Here is a 15093-nt window from a genome sequence, read left to right on the forward strand (position 1 = left end):
TAAGTAAAGAACTCTTTTCTGTTTTTCTTTGCATCCCTTGCCAAGGATTTCTCATAATCTGCCTTTGCCTGCCTAACCTCCTTTGTAACTTGGATAAACTTGAGTGATGACTAGACTTCGGATAAATGCATATAACAAGCAGTATACTTGTTCATTTATTAAAATGTTGATCTCAGAACTATGTAACAAGTCGCTGTACTGCAATTAAATTAGCGTGCGAGAAAATTTCACTAAGCATGGGAAAATTTCTCAAGTTGGCATGGGAAACATTTTAATGCTGTTTTGCTATTCATTTTCAAGCTATTGACTCCATCAAATGAAACAACTTCGTTAAATATGCCAAAAATGCAATCTGTAAAAGAGTGTTATAGTGATCTGTGACAGCGTTATAGTCAGATACAGGTTATAATATAAGAACAGCGTTATAGCGAATCAGAGTAAAGCGAACCGCGTTATAACGGGGGCATGCTGTACTTTATCATAAATGCAGTGTGTAGACACACAATGAGAAGGGGAAGATACAGTAATGACTTGTCCCAGTTCCTGTGGGCAAAAGGTCGAATTAACATTTGCTTTCTTATAGACCAATCTTGTTTCCCACCATGGGATAAAGCTGCAAGGAACACTTGAGAACTTCCTGGAAGGCTTATTTGTTTATGGGCTTTACGGTGCAGGTCCATAATGTGCCTCCCTGGAAGGCAAAGCCAATATAGGGATAATTGAAGAGCTGCTGTGTGCTTTTTTTAAAGATACAGAAGTACAGAGGTTGGAGAGAGTGGAAAGCAACTGGCATAGGATTGTTCTGTAATTAAAGGCCATGGAGGCTTCTTCATCGGCGCCTCCGTAGCCAGGTGGGAAGGAGCAGCAGTGCGTACCACACGCTTCTTGATTAGACCGGGGTTCAAGCCCGTCACCACCAAATACAGAGGATGCGGAAAGGTCAGGAAATGACCACCGAATATCCCGGAGCAATATGGCCTTAGTTGCTAATGCTCCTAAAAAAAACCAAATAACAACAACAGCCTTCTTTATCCTTAACTGAAAAGTATGAAGAAGATGGTGGGGTAAAGGTTTGCTGAATTTATTGCTGGAATTTTTTTAGTACAATTTTCAAAAAAGTGAAAAAGACAGAAATTGGCGTAAGTTTTTGCCTCAGTGAAGAGTATATGTAACTAATTTTTAAGTATTTCCATAATGCATCAATGTCATATTGTTGAGTCACTTTGCCTCAAGTTGCCTTTGTATTGCCTTGCTCTAAATAAAGGCATTTCTCCAGTGAAGGAGTATATTGCTTTTTATTTAAAGTTTATGCTACTTCTGAGACCCGGGTTTTGAATCTGATTGAAATCTCATTGGTGGGCATTGTGAAGACTTCATTAACCCAGCGATGAGATATATCCACATATGTGATTTGCAAGATTGTGTATTAAGTAAAGTAGATATAGTCAGGTATAGAGCAAACCCTCAAGCTATGAAAGCTATACGAAGTCATGTACATGTCGGGTATAGCCTCTATGTGCATTGATTTAGTGCATTGATATCATATTGTGAAAGAACTTTGCTGTGAGTCACCTTTGATATTGAACTACTCTAAATAAAAGGCACTTCTTCAATGGAGAAGTTTATTGCTTTTCATTTAAAGTGTAGGCCTCCATCCAGACCCTGACTCTGATTGGAGTCTTATCAGTGGGCAGGTAGGCATTGTGAAGCTCCAAGCAACCCACTGACGAGATACATCCACTATATGTGAGATAAAAGGTTAGTGCATTAAATGAAATAGACCTAGTTAAGTGTAGCAAAAAAGCCTCAAGTTATGAAAGCCATATATAGTCATTGCATGTCATAGCCTGACAAGCTGTGAAAACTTAAAGCTGTTTAAAGTTGTGCATCAGGCATAATCCAATGAGCTATGAAAGCCTAAAGCTGTGTAAAGTCATTGTACATGTCAGGTTATGCCTGCCATTATTATTATTAGCCATATCATGCTAGAAAGCCTGAGGCTTATGCTACACCAGGCAAAAAAAAAATTTAAGTAAATCTGAGAGAGAGAGCAGTAGAAGGAAATCACCAAGAAAGAGAAGAATGATGATGTGTAATGATTTTATACAGCTTTTATAGTTTGAGGCTGTTGTCCTAGACTTAGCTGTAACTGCTTTACTTACTGCACCATATCACATCTCATATATTGTGGATATATATCATCATTGGGTTGCTCAGGTCTTTGTGGTGTCTACCTGCTCACTGATAAGACTCCAGTCAGAGTCGAAACCTGTGTCTAGGTGGTGGTATACACTTGAAATAAAAAGCAGTATACTTCTCCATTGGAGCAGTGCCTTTTATTTAGAGTAGTGCAATACCAAGATAACTAGTGCTGAAGTGCTTCCACAATATGATGTCGATGTACTAAGTAGCAAACCCAATTTTCCCATAGAGGCTATGCCTGACATGAAAAAAATGACTTTATATATCTTTCATAGCTTGAGGGTTTTGCCCTAGACTTAACTGTGTTGGTTTCCATAGCTTAAAAAAAGCTACATTTTACTCATATATTTTTAACAAACAGATTTTTGGCACACTAGTTTAAACACTGGATTGAACTGGGAAAAACCATTATGTGTCAAATAATTCTCAACCTGGGTTTGAAGTTAATTTCAGAACAAGCAAAAAGGTTATGAATAAAGATACGTTAACAGTTCATTTTATCAGTGCATAAGCATTAATAATTTTAAATGTTTAAAATTATTAGACTGTAGTATCTGATGGGGATTGTGGATACAAAAAAATAGATAAATTTACTTAAAGGTTTACCATCTTTAATAATCAGTGCATTTACAGTAGTCCTCTACTAGCATATAACAGGAAAACTCAAAGAAAATTCCATGTTGTTACACCTTGACTAAATTGCATAAATGTATAAACGGCCTCCGTAGCCGAGTGGGCAGGAGCGGGAGTGCAGTCGCACACGCTCTTTGAGTAGACCGGGGTTCAAGCCCCTGACTGCTGAATACGGTCGATCTGCCAACCCGCACTGGACCAGCGTGGCAGATTATGGTCCATTTCCCTCAGCATGAATTGTTGAGGAGGCTTCCACCCTGCAGTGGGTTGATAATGGCTGCACTTTACTTTTTTATGGAGAATGCTAGATTAACTTTAGTAAATTCATGTAGTATTAAACAACTGTTATAGGTTTTTTCCTCTTAAAACTTAACAAATGACTAACTCTTAATTGAATATATATTATTATGAGCAGTATCTCATTGCATATTGTTTTAATTTGTTTTAAAAGGGGAGACCCAAGAATTAGCAATACAAGGCGGTATAATAGATATATTACTTAAATATTTGACAAGGTTCCATGATGATGAAGATACAATGACACATTGTCTGCTTCTTTTGAATTGTTTAGCAGATGTAGGTGAGTATTTTATTAAAACAATTTAGAGTCCATTAATGAATAATTGTTTCAGTTTTGTTGTATCATCTGTTTCATTAAGTGTATAATATGAGTATTGTAAAAAAACAGTTTTATCACTATCAGTTTCTGCTATATAAATAATAGTTGGTTTATAAGAGACTAGAAAAGTTACCTACCTAAATACAAAGTGGAGTTAGTAAGTCAGGTAAGCTGTGACGTGTCCCTATGCTTTTTTTGAAAGTTGAGTGGAGTTACAGGGCAAGCCAGGAAACAGCAGATTACCTTCTCAGCTATCTGTTTTCATCTGTATTTTATTTTTGTGTGTGTGTAACATTATAGTAATGAAAGAAAATATATGATATCAGGCATTAATTTGTACACTAAGGGTAGAAAGGCGCAGTATAACCCGCAGTCGTTTTTGCACCAATAAAATCAAATCAAATCAATCTAAGAAAAGGTAAATAATAGCATAGGTTATGCTACTTTTTTATCCTACTTTTTCTTGCTTTTCTTTAAACTATCTTGATTGCTACTACATCTTCCTCTATCTCAATGCTTAGAGATTTAACGGAGAGTGCTATTTCTTTCTTTTTCTCTTATATAACTTCTCCTTTTTCTATAATATGTTAGCCTTCCATTTTTCCATAGTAAATTTCCATATTTTACCATATACTCATTGGACATCATTTTTAATTGCCTCTGTTCTACTTATTTCTTCTTGTGCCAAGGTTCTTTATTTAGATGTTGGGGTTTTACAACCCCAATATCCTGAGTTTTCATCTTTATTAATAAAGAAGGCCAATAAAGCATAGAAGGCTTATTAGCCTTCTATGCTTTTATTTTTAAAATTCTGCCATACCTTTGGCTTTTCTTATCATGTTTTGGTTTTCTGTCCCTTCCTTCATATCTACTAACAGTAAAAAATTTCATTTTATTTCCCCTCTGTAAAGTTTCACTAAATTAGTACATACATCTAATCAACTTAATCAAAAAATTATATTAAATTAAAATAATAATTATTACAATTATTTACATAGTGTCAGGTTTATCCTCCAAGTTACTGTTATTTTTAATTCATTGTATATACTTGCAATTTGCTTGTTACTATAGATTCATTTAGATGCCTTTTTCAGTGGTATGAACGTTTGAAGTATTATTTTGTTCCAGATAATTATCATAGGCTATAGTCCTCTAAAAAAATTGGAAATGATAATGTGTGTTTACTAATTATATTAATAACAATGTTTATATTATTTTGCATTTTTCCCTAACCTTGTTTGGACAACATTATTGTTGTGTATAATTTTTCTGTATTGCTAATCTGTGCTTTTACTCGATTATTATTTTCATTTCTCTGCACATTTCATACAATACACATTTCAAATAAAATTGCTTCAGAAAGCAAGCATATGAGCTTATGTAGCATCAACCAAAAAAAAAAAAAAATTCACACAACCATTCCCTCTAAATGTTTGTCCAGTTTCTCCTTGAATTTATTTAAGCTATCAACTTCCACAATGACAGATGGAAGTTTGTTCCAGCAATTAACCACCTGCTAGCTAAAGTCAAATTTCTGCACATCTATTCTTCAACTGTCTTTTCTCAATTTGAATTTATGCCCCCTTAGGTTCGTAATCTGAACAAGTGGAAGAATCCCATCAAAATTCAGCATGCTCAACCCATTCAACACCTCAATCAGATCACCTTGCAGGTGCCTAGTGTCCAGCCACTGCAATTTGCAGAACTTAAGCCTCTCTTTGTAAGAGAGGATTCCTTCATTCCCGTCACCAATCTTGTTGCCCTTCTCTGTACACGTTTAATCAAATCTACATCCTTCCTAAAATGAGGCCTCCAGACCTGTACGCAGTACTCAAGGTGTGGCCTGACCATTGCCTTATACCAGGAGTGGCCAACTTAATTTGTGATGCGATCTACTTTTTTCCTTCAAAATGTGCCATGATCTACCATCTCAAAAATTTCATTGTACAAGGTGCACAAATCGAGGGATGACTGTATATTTAAAATTTGTTGTGATCAACTGAAATTAAATCCGCCATTGACTGGTAGATCGCGATTGACTTGTTGGCCACCCCTGCTTTATACGAAGGGATAATCACCTCCTTTTCCCTGCTAGCAAATTTTCTGTATATCATTGACAAAACCCTATGGTTTTCTCTTGCAGCCTGTCTGAATTGCTCAGAAAACTTCATATCTGACTGCACAATTACTCCCAGGTCTTTTTCGTTTTTTACCACCCTAAGTGTAATACCACACAGTTGGTACGTTTCTCTGGGGTTACTTCTACCCATATGCAGTACTTTGCATTTGTCAATGTTAAACTTCAGTTTCCACTTCTCAGCCCATCTGCCCAAATTTTCTAGATCCTATTGCAGTAGCACACTGCTACACATGACATTTTTAGACTAAAGAAAAGACAGAGAACAACTTTCCCATTGAGGAAAAGCAATTGATTAGGCAAAATTTTAATTTTGAAATCATAAAATCTAAATGGCAATACAGCAAACCCCCGCTATTCGCGGGGGTTACGTTCCTGAGAAATGTCGCGAATACCGAAAACGCGAATACTGAGTTATGGCTCCCATAGTAATAAAGGGGTTCCGTTCCAAAGTATGAAATATATAAGAAAAACTAGTCTAAAATTGTTTCTATGTATGTATTATATGTACCTTCATAATATGACTATGTACATAGACAGTACATAGTGAAATGCAAGCATATGGCATCGAAATGAAAATAAGATACAATTTAATATTAAATGTAATATGCCTTTGCTAGCAAAAAAACTTATCCCGCCAGTGCTATCACCAGTTTCGCTAAAGTGTTGATAAAGGAGTTTTGCCTTTTCACGAATGATGAGTGAACTTAACGGAATTTTATTTTGAGTTCGGTCTTCTATCCACATGTTTAAAGCTTTTTCTATTTTTTCTAATTTAACATCACAAGTTACAGAGCAAATTTTTGAAGCAATTAGCGCCTTTTTCACGGACACTACGGCGGATTTTTTCTTCCGATTTCTTGATTGATCGTACCGTTGACTCATTGATTTTATAATGTTTTGCCACTGAGGAGACACTTTTACCATTAGAAATTTTATCTAATAACTCAATTTTATTTGCTAATGTCATCACCTTTGATATTTTCACATTTCTCTTGTTATTCGTAGCCATATTTTTGTAGGGGTTAGAAAGAATTTGTCCACAATAAAGTCACTTTCTTCCGTTAACACACTCGAAAAAGTCCGTTTTACACTGCAAAACAGTAGATTTATCATTTTTGTAAGCAAATAAATTTATAAATTGATAAATTTATTCAATTTATAAGCATATAAATTAAAAGCAAACGACGAAACCTTCCATGACAAGCGAATAACACATACTGAACAAGGATTAGCGAGAAACATTCACGCTCGCGATTTTGTCACTCCTCTCCCCCCACCCACTGAGCGCTGTTTTTACCGGGAAAGATAATTTTAGCCACGTCCATGTTTTTTTATGGGGGAAAATATTCACGGCGCTTTAAAATTCACATTTTTTAGGTTTCATTTTATATTAAATCGGCGATCGCGAATACGCGAAACCGCGAATACAGATACCGCGAATAGCGGGGGTTTACTGTACATAGTACAGTTTTAACATCATATGCAAAAATTTTATCCCAAATATGACAAAAAAAAGCTCCAGATGACAAATAGTCTAAGCCTAAATATAAAAGTGATAGATCACTGTGCCTTTTAATTGAAACACCCTGTGTATTTAGTTGCAGGAGAGGTTGTACTCTCTTATTTAAGAAGCATATTAAATCTAAGGCAGTGCATCCAGTCTGATATAGGCGGCCAGTGCAATGTTGAGTCAGTTTGCTGTGACATAAACTGTGAAAACAAAAATGAGAGGAGGAGTGTGTTATAGGCCTAATGACTGTGATGATTATAACAAACAACTGTACAAAGAAATAGAATGGGCCAGTAAGTCAGAATGTCTCTTATACTGGGAGGAATTTAACTTTCTAAATATTGACTGAAACTTGTGGGTTGATCACTTGTATGCTAGAAAGACTTTTATGGATTTATTGGATGACTGTTTTCTACAACAGTATGGAGCAACAGGTGGATGCTATACTCTTCATCTGATAATCAGTAGCAATTCTTCATGTTAGTAACCTGTAGATAAAAGACCCTCTGTGTGGCAGTGATTACAATGTGCTGTATATGGGATTTACTTAAAGACATAACTACTGTCAAGAGTAAAGGGAAGGGCTTATGCTTTCATAAGGATGGCTACATTGGTTGCAGTTTTTAAATTCTATGCATTGGAACTGTCTGATATTACTGACAGCAACTTATAAAAGGGAAAGCATTGAGGGAAGTAATTGTAGAAGCTATCAGGCTTTTCATACCAACTAACAAATACTGTTCCAAGTTTGACATCAAAAGGTGGGTGACATGACTAATTGCAGACCTATTAGCTTAACTTCTGTTCTAGGAAAAATAATAGAGTAGTAGTAGTAGTAGTGGCATGTGATGCAAGAAAGCAAATGTATGAGCTTATGCAGCATCAGCCAAAAAAAAAAAAAAAAATCACACCATTCCCTCCAAATGCCTGTCCAGTTCCTCCTTAAATTTATTCAACCTATCAACTTCCACAACGACAGATGGAAGTTTGTTCCAGCAATTAACCACCCGCTGGCTAAAGGAAAATTTCCGCACATCTATTCTACATCTGTCCTTTCTTAATTTGAATTTATGCCACCTTAGGTTCGTAATCTGAAAAAGTGGAAGGATCCCATCAGAATTCAGCGTGCTCAACCCATTCAAGGCCTTATATACCTCAATCAGATCACCCCGCAGGTGTCTAGTCTCCAGCCACTGCAATTTGCAGAACTTAAGCCTCTCTTGGTAAGAGGATCCCTTCATTCCCCTCACCAATCTTGTTGCCCTTCTCTGTACATGCTCAAGTAAATCTACATCCATCCTAAAATGAGGCCTCCAGACCTGCACGTAGTACTCAAGGCGTGGCCTGACCATTGCCTTATACAGAGGGATAATCACCTCCTTTTCCCTGCTAGCAAAATTCCTATATATCATTGACAAAACCCCATGACCTGCCCCGGCAGGATGTCTGCATTGCTCAGAAACCTTCATATCTGACTGCACAATTACTCCCAGGTCTTTTTCATTTTCTACCAACTTAAGTGTAGTACCACAAAGTTGGTACGCTTCTCTGGGGTTACTTCTACCCATATGCAGTACTTTGCATTTGTCCAGGTTAAACTTCAGTTGCCACTTCTTAGCCCATCTGCCCAAATTATCTAGATCCTGTTGCAGTAGCACACTGCCATTACTGTCATTAACAACCCTGCCAACCTTTGTATCATCTGCAAACTTCGACGCTAAGCCTGATATACCTTCATCAATATCATTGATAAATATACAAAACAACTGTGGACCTAACACCGAACCCTGTGGGACTCCACTAATAACATTAGTCCAAGAAGAGCAGCACCCATTGATTACCACCCTCTGTCTTCTCGCACTTAACCACCCTTTTATCCATTGGAGCAACTTACCTTTAATACCATTCTGCTCCAATTTGTACAATAGTCTTCCATGCGCAACAGTGTCAAAAGCTTTCCTGAAATCCAAATATATGATATCAAAATTATTTTTTGCATCCAGTTCCTTTGTAACCACATCATAATATCCTATCAAATTTGTCAGACAAGACTTTCCCTTAACAAACCCATGCTGTGTCTGAATTATTGCTGCAGTCTTGTCTAGATGATCCTGCAATGCATCTTTAACCAGTGACTCCATTATTTTACCCGGAACAGAAGTTAAACTAACTGGTCTGTAATTACTTGTCACCCTTCGATCCCCCTTTGTGAATTGGGGATACATTTGCACATCTCCAGTCCGTGGGAACCTCCCCTGAGTCCAAGGATGCTCTCATAATTATGGCTAAGGGTTTGCTTAGTTGCTTTGCCACCTCCTTTAATATAACTGGATAGATCCCATCCACCCCAGGTGCTTTTCTTATGTTTAACTTCAACAATTTCTCTTCCACTTTGCTCTCAGTTATTACAAGATCATTAAGCACCCTGCTACAATTTGATAACCTTCTGCCATTTTCAAACCTTAATAATTCCTCACGTGTGAATGTAGATGCAAAATACTCATTCAGTTTGTTTGCTATCTGAGCAGGATCATCAACAGTCGAACCATCGATGTCAAGTGGACCAATTAGATTCATCCCCTTCCTTTTAGAGTTTATACAAGTAAAGAAATCCTTGCTGTTTTTCTTAGCATCTTTTGCCAAGGATTTCTCGTAATCTGCCTTCGCCTGCCGAACCTCCTTTGTGACCTGATTACAGATTAACTTATATCTGCCATAGGCTTCTGAATCGCTTGATAATTTATATGCATCCCATGCATTTTTCTTCTCTGTTACGAGTCTCATTAGTTCATTTAACAACCATTTAGGCCTAAACCCTGAACAGTATTTCTTAATAGGTATGAAACTTTTAGTAGCTTCCACGATTAATTCCTTGAATGCTCCCCACTTAGAATTTACTGTTGGCAACATCGTCAGTTGATCCCACTGTACAGAATTTAAAAACTGTCGGAGACCACTGTACTCGCCTTTATGGAAGCAAAAACCCTTTCCTTTACCCCTGATGGTAATTAAATCTTTAAGTAAATCCCACGTCAGTACACTGTGATCACTGCCACCTAGTGGTTCTTTTATCTGGAAATTCCTAATACATGAATGATCACTGCTGATAACCAGATCAAGAGTATTACTTTCTCTGGTTGCCTCTCGAACATGCTGCTGCAGAAAACAATCATCCAATAAATCCACAAAAATTCTGACTAGTGTGTGAGTGACCAACCCACAAGTTCCAGTCAATATCTGGGAAGTTAAAATCCCCCATTATAAGACATTCCGATTTACTAGCCCACTCTATTTCTCTGTACAATTGTTCATTGTACTCATTCGAGTCATTAGGCCTATAACACACTCCTACTCTTATTTTTGTTTTCGCAGTGCTTATGTCACACCAAACTGACTCAACAGTGCACTGTTCATCTATATCAACTGGATGCACTTCTTTTGATTTTATGTTTTTCTTTATTAACAGCATAACATCTCCTCCCTTCCTATCCTGTCTATCCTTTCTGTACACATTGTACTCCCCAAATTCCAGTTCGGCATTCCTTATATCTGTGTGACACCACGTCTCTGATTAAAGAAGTAATGTAGGACCATCTACACAGGATTGCAATTATACTGCAGTCACAGCATGGATTTGTTAAGAGGTGATCCTATCTGACAAATTTGATTGAATATTATGATGCAGTAACAAAGGAACTGAATGAAAAAATATTTTTGATAATATTTACTTAAATTTCAGGAAGGCCTTTGATACTGTTGAAATTAACAGTCATTCAATAAATCCATAAAAGTCTTGCTAGCGTGCAAGTGACCAACACACAAGTTCCAGTCAATATCTAGAAAGTTAAAAATCCTCCCAGTATAAGAGACATTCTGAACCTCAGGGTTCAGTGCTGAACTCCTTGTTTTCTATATTTATTAATGATATTGTTGAAGGCATAATGTTGAAGTTTGCAGATGATGCAAGGGTTGGCAGGGTGGTTAATGATCAAGGTGGTTAAAATCAAGGTATTTTACTGCAACAAGATCTAGAAAAATTAGCCAGATGATGGGCTGAGAAATGGCAGTTGAAGTTCAACATTGACAATGGCAAGGTACTGCATATTGATAGCAGTAATCCAAATTAATGTGCCAACTGAGTGGTACTACACTCAGGGTAGTGGAAATTGAAAAAAAAAACTTCGGCGAGTTGTGCGGTCAGATACAAAGTTTTCTGAATAATGCAGTCAGGCTGCCAGGACAACTCATGGGGTTTTATCAATGATGTAAAGAAACTTTGCTAGCAGGGATAAGGAGATGATTATCCCATTGTATAAGGCAATGTTTAGGCCACATATTGAATATTTCATACAGGTCTAGAGGCCACGTTTTAGGAAGGATGTAGATCTGCTGGAATGGATGCAGAGAAGGGGCAATGAGATTGGAAAAGGGAATGAAAGGGTGGTCTTACCAAAAAATGTTTCAGTCCTGCAAATTTCAGCATCTGGAAACTAGGCACCTGCAAGGCGATCTGATTGAGATGTTTAAGGCTTTGAATTGAATGATTAAGCTCAAGGCTGATGGTATTCTTCCTCTTGCTCAGACTATACACATGAGGATTATAAATGTTTAAAGCAGGTTTGGCAGCATGGGTGTGAAATTGGTGCAGCACGGAACGTGTTAGGCACGTGCGCAGACAGGTTTGTTTCTTTCCCAGGCTTGATTCATTGCTGGTCACTTGGCTTTTCAATGTGTAACTAAGCAGTTGTGTTAATAAAGTGTTGTGTTAAATTAATGTTATACAAATTAATACATACAGGTATGTACATTAGGTATGTCTATCCATGATTACTTAAATAATTTTTATACATTTAGGTAATTTAAAATTATTTTTTCTCTATTTTTTACATTATTTTACAGACCTTAGAGTCAATGACACTTATAAAAAAATGTTTGAAGAGAAAGATCTCTTTGGATACAAAAATTGAGATATTAGATTGATTAAAGAATGGAGAAGGTTCATCAACAGTTGCAAATTATTTTCATTTAAATGAAACTACACTTGGGACAATTAAAAAAAATTAAGTAAAGATTAGAACGAGCATATCAGCAGCATCTTCCATAAGTTCAAAGCACACATCCTACATATGCGATATGACAATGGAGATGATGGAGAAAGCATTAGTGATATGGATAGAGGATAACATCCAAAAGAGAATGCCCATAGATGGCAATGCAATAAGACATAAAGCTGTAAGAATTTTTAATAAGATTAAGTGTACCCAACAGTCTGCAAATCAGACAACTGTTTTCTGGAAGCAAAGGATGGTTCGAGAAGTTTAAAAAAAAGGTACTGTATTCATTACATAATATTAAAGTCAAAGATGAAGCTGCATCAGCTGATGAGAAGGCAGCTAAAAAATTTCCACAAGGGCTAGCTAAAATAATTGTGGAAGGTTCTTATACACCTGATCAAGTTTTTAACGCTGGTGAAATGGGTCTATTCTGGAAGAAAATGCCAAATAGAACTTATTTGTCACGAACTGAAAAAACAACTGGAGGATTTAAAGTGTCCAAAGAACGAATAACAAGGAAATAATTTTTTAAATGCATCAGTTGATTATATGATTAAACCTATGATTATCAATCATGCTTTAAATCCGAGAGCAATGAAAGGCTTGAATAAAAGAAATCTATCAGTTTATTTGAATGCCAATAAAAAAGCATGGGTTACTGCAAAAATATTTAAGGACTGGTTCTATCAATGTTTTGTTCCTGATGCTGAAACATGTTAAAAAAAAGAACCTGAGCTTAAATTCTTTTATTGATAGATTTATATCATGAAAATGTGAAAGTAATTTTCTTATCATCCAACACTACATCACTGATCCAACCATTTGACTGGGGTATTATTTTTACTTTTAAGTCATACTACATAAAACAAGTATTCCAAAAAAATTTTGGGTTGTGTGAAAATAATAGCATTCACAGTTTGTGATATACGATTTTCAGTTTTAAATACCTGCTGGAAAGCTATCTGGCCTGAGGTGGTTTTGAGTGGTAATTACATTCCAACAATAGAGAATGCGTCCTCTCAGATTATAGATTTGGCACATCAGCTGGGTAGTGAAGGATTTGATGATTTGGTTCCTTCTGAAATTGGAGGATTGGTGATGGACAGAGAATTTAACGAAGATGAATTTTGGTAGAAATGGTTATCAATCCCATATCCAGTGACAAAGTGATAATGATAACCCAGCTTCAACACTCACTATCAACACAATAAGTAAAGGACTCGAAATAGCTAAAAATCTTGAAAATTATTTCCTTGTTATTGAACCAAAACTGGATTGTAGCTTAAGATTTGGAAGGGAATTATGAAACTGTTTAGCTCAATATGAAGAGATTTATAAGTAACTAAGTAACAATAAGAAACAAACATTGATAATGGATTTTATTGAGGCAATTCTGACAATCTCTATGGAAAATGAATTAAAAAAAAATTCTGAGGTAGAGGAAGTTAGCAGCAGCAGTAGTAATGGCTTTAAACTGAGAAGGGTGAAGAAGATATGGAATAAATTGTTGTTTTCATAGATTTTGAAGGTTTCACACCTTCATCCTTTTTTTTTACTGTACCCCATTTATTGTCCCTAAATTTTTATTGTATAGCTATACATAAAAATAAACCGTTAAATTTATTTTTAAAAATATGTAAATTATTTAATTGAGTGTTTACGGAATTGTGTATCCCCTCATTTTCTATACAAATATTAGTCACGATTTACACAATTTTCATTTACACAGTACTTTTGCAGAGCCAATCTACTGTGTAAATCGAGGGCAATTGTTGTTTCTTTGAATTGTATTTCAGATATTTTATCAATCTTAAATGAATATGATTGAGTGAAACACTTTTTTTTTTTTCCTTAATGCACAAGTTATATAGAATGACATTCATGTTATAATATGTATTATTATGATATAAAAATACACAATTTCATGATTTTTGTTAACAGATAGTGGAAGAAGAAAACTAATGAAGAAGCCTGTCTTAATCTCCTTAGTGAGCATTTTGGATGTAACACTGTCTAGTGATAATTTAGATTCTCTTCTGGAATTGCTAGGAAATTTAGCTGAAAGTGGTATGTAAATACAGTATTTCTTTATAATGAATTATCAGAATCTGAACAAGTTATTAGTATTAATAAATGCAGAATGAAGCAAAGAAGTTAGGCTTATTAAGCATCAGCCTTAAAAAGTAAAGATAAAAAGAAAAGGAAAAAAAGTCACTTGATTTCATGCAGGGATCTGCTCTTACTTAAATTTTTATAAAAACTATTTCTACAAGCTTAGGTGGTAATTTTTTTGAATAGTTAATGATGGACATGTACATCCATAAAGTACACATCCAGTAGATTTTGCCAAATACAAGATAAAAATGATATTCTCATATATATATGTGTGTATACCCTAATCAATACACTGATCAAATAAATTTGTCTGTATATATATATATATATATATATATAAACTAAATTAAAATAGGATATTTGCCAGTAGCATGACAAACCAGTAGAGTGAAAAAGAACTTAGCAAAATAAAATAACATAACATTAACAGAAAAATATATAGGGGGAGGGATAAAAAGGGTAGTGTTGAAGCAGCGTTCCTAAAATAATTTAGAAAATTAAGCTCATTAAAAGAAATTTAGCGGCGCCCCCTTGATGGCACCCGTTTCTGAATTATGTGAAATCTCACTAAGGTGGAAACGTAGACTAACAACATTACATGACCAAATAAATTGAAAATAATTAATAAAATGAAATAAAATAGATTGACCATTATGCCCCATCTCAACAGAGGACCACGAGGCCAATAATAGTCAGGGAATCACTGCATTTCGAACGCTAAACAAATCCATACAACAATGGAATGATACTAAAATGAGACTGCCGATGCAATAGATTTGCATAGCGGTGGTCCTTATGCATTGAAAAATAATAAAACAGA

At 35.7% G+C, this 15093-nt stretch overlaps 1 protein-coding gene across 1 annotated transcript in view; it reads left to right on the forward strand.

The window, feature by feature from the left end:
- Window positions 1–15093, forward strand: part of LOC150083520 (rap1 GTPase-GDP dissociation stimulator 1-like) — a 148509-nt gene that overhangs the window by 14902 nt on the left and 118514 nt on the right. Inside the window, exons 3-4 of the mRNA XM_090378516.1 lie at window positions 3287–3415; window positions 14100–14225. Of these exons, the coding sequence (XP_090234642.1) occupies window positions 3287–3415; window positions 14100–14225 (255 nt within the window). The remainder of the gene's footprint in view (window positions 1–3286; window positions 3416–14099; window positions 14226–15093) is intronic.

This window comes from Mastigoproctus giganteus, chromosome 7, assembly GCF_048544385.1.
Source record: "Mastigoproctus giganteus isolate SK-2022 chromosome 7, ASM4854438v1, whole genome shotgun sequence".
Taxonomy (NCBI): Eukaryota; Metazoa; Arthropoda; class Arachnida; order Uropygi; family Thelyphonidae; genus Mastigoproctus; species Mastigoproctus giganteus.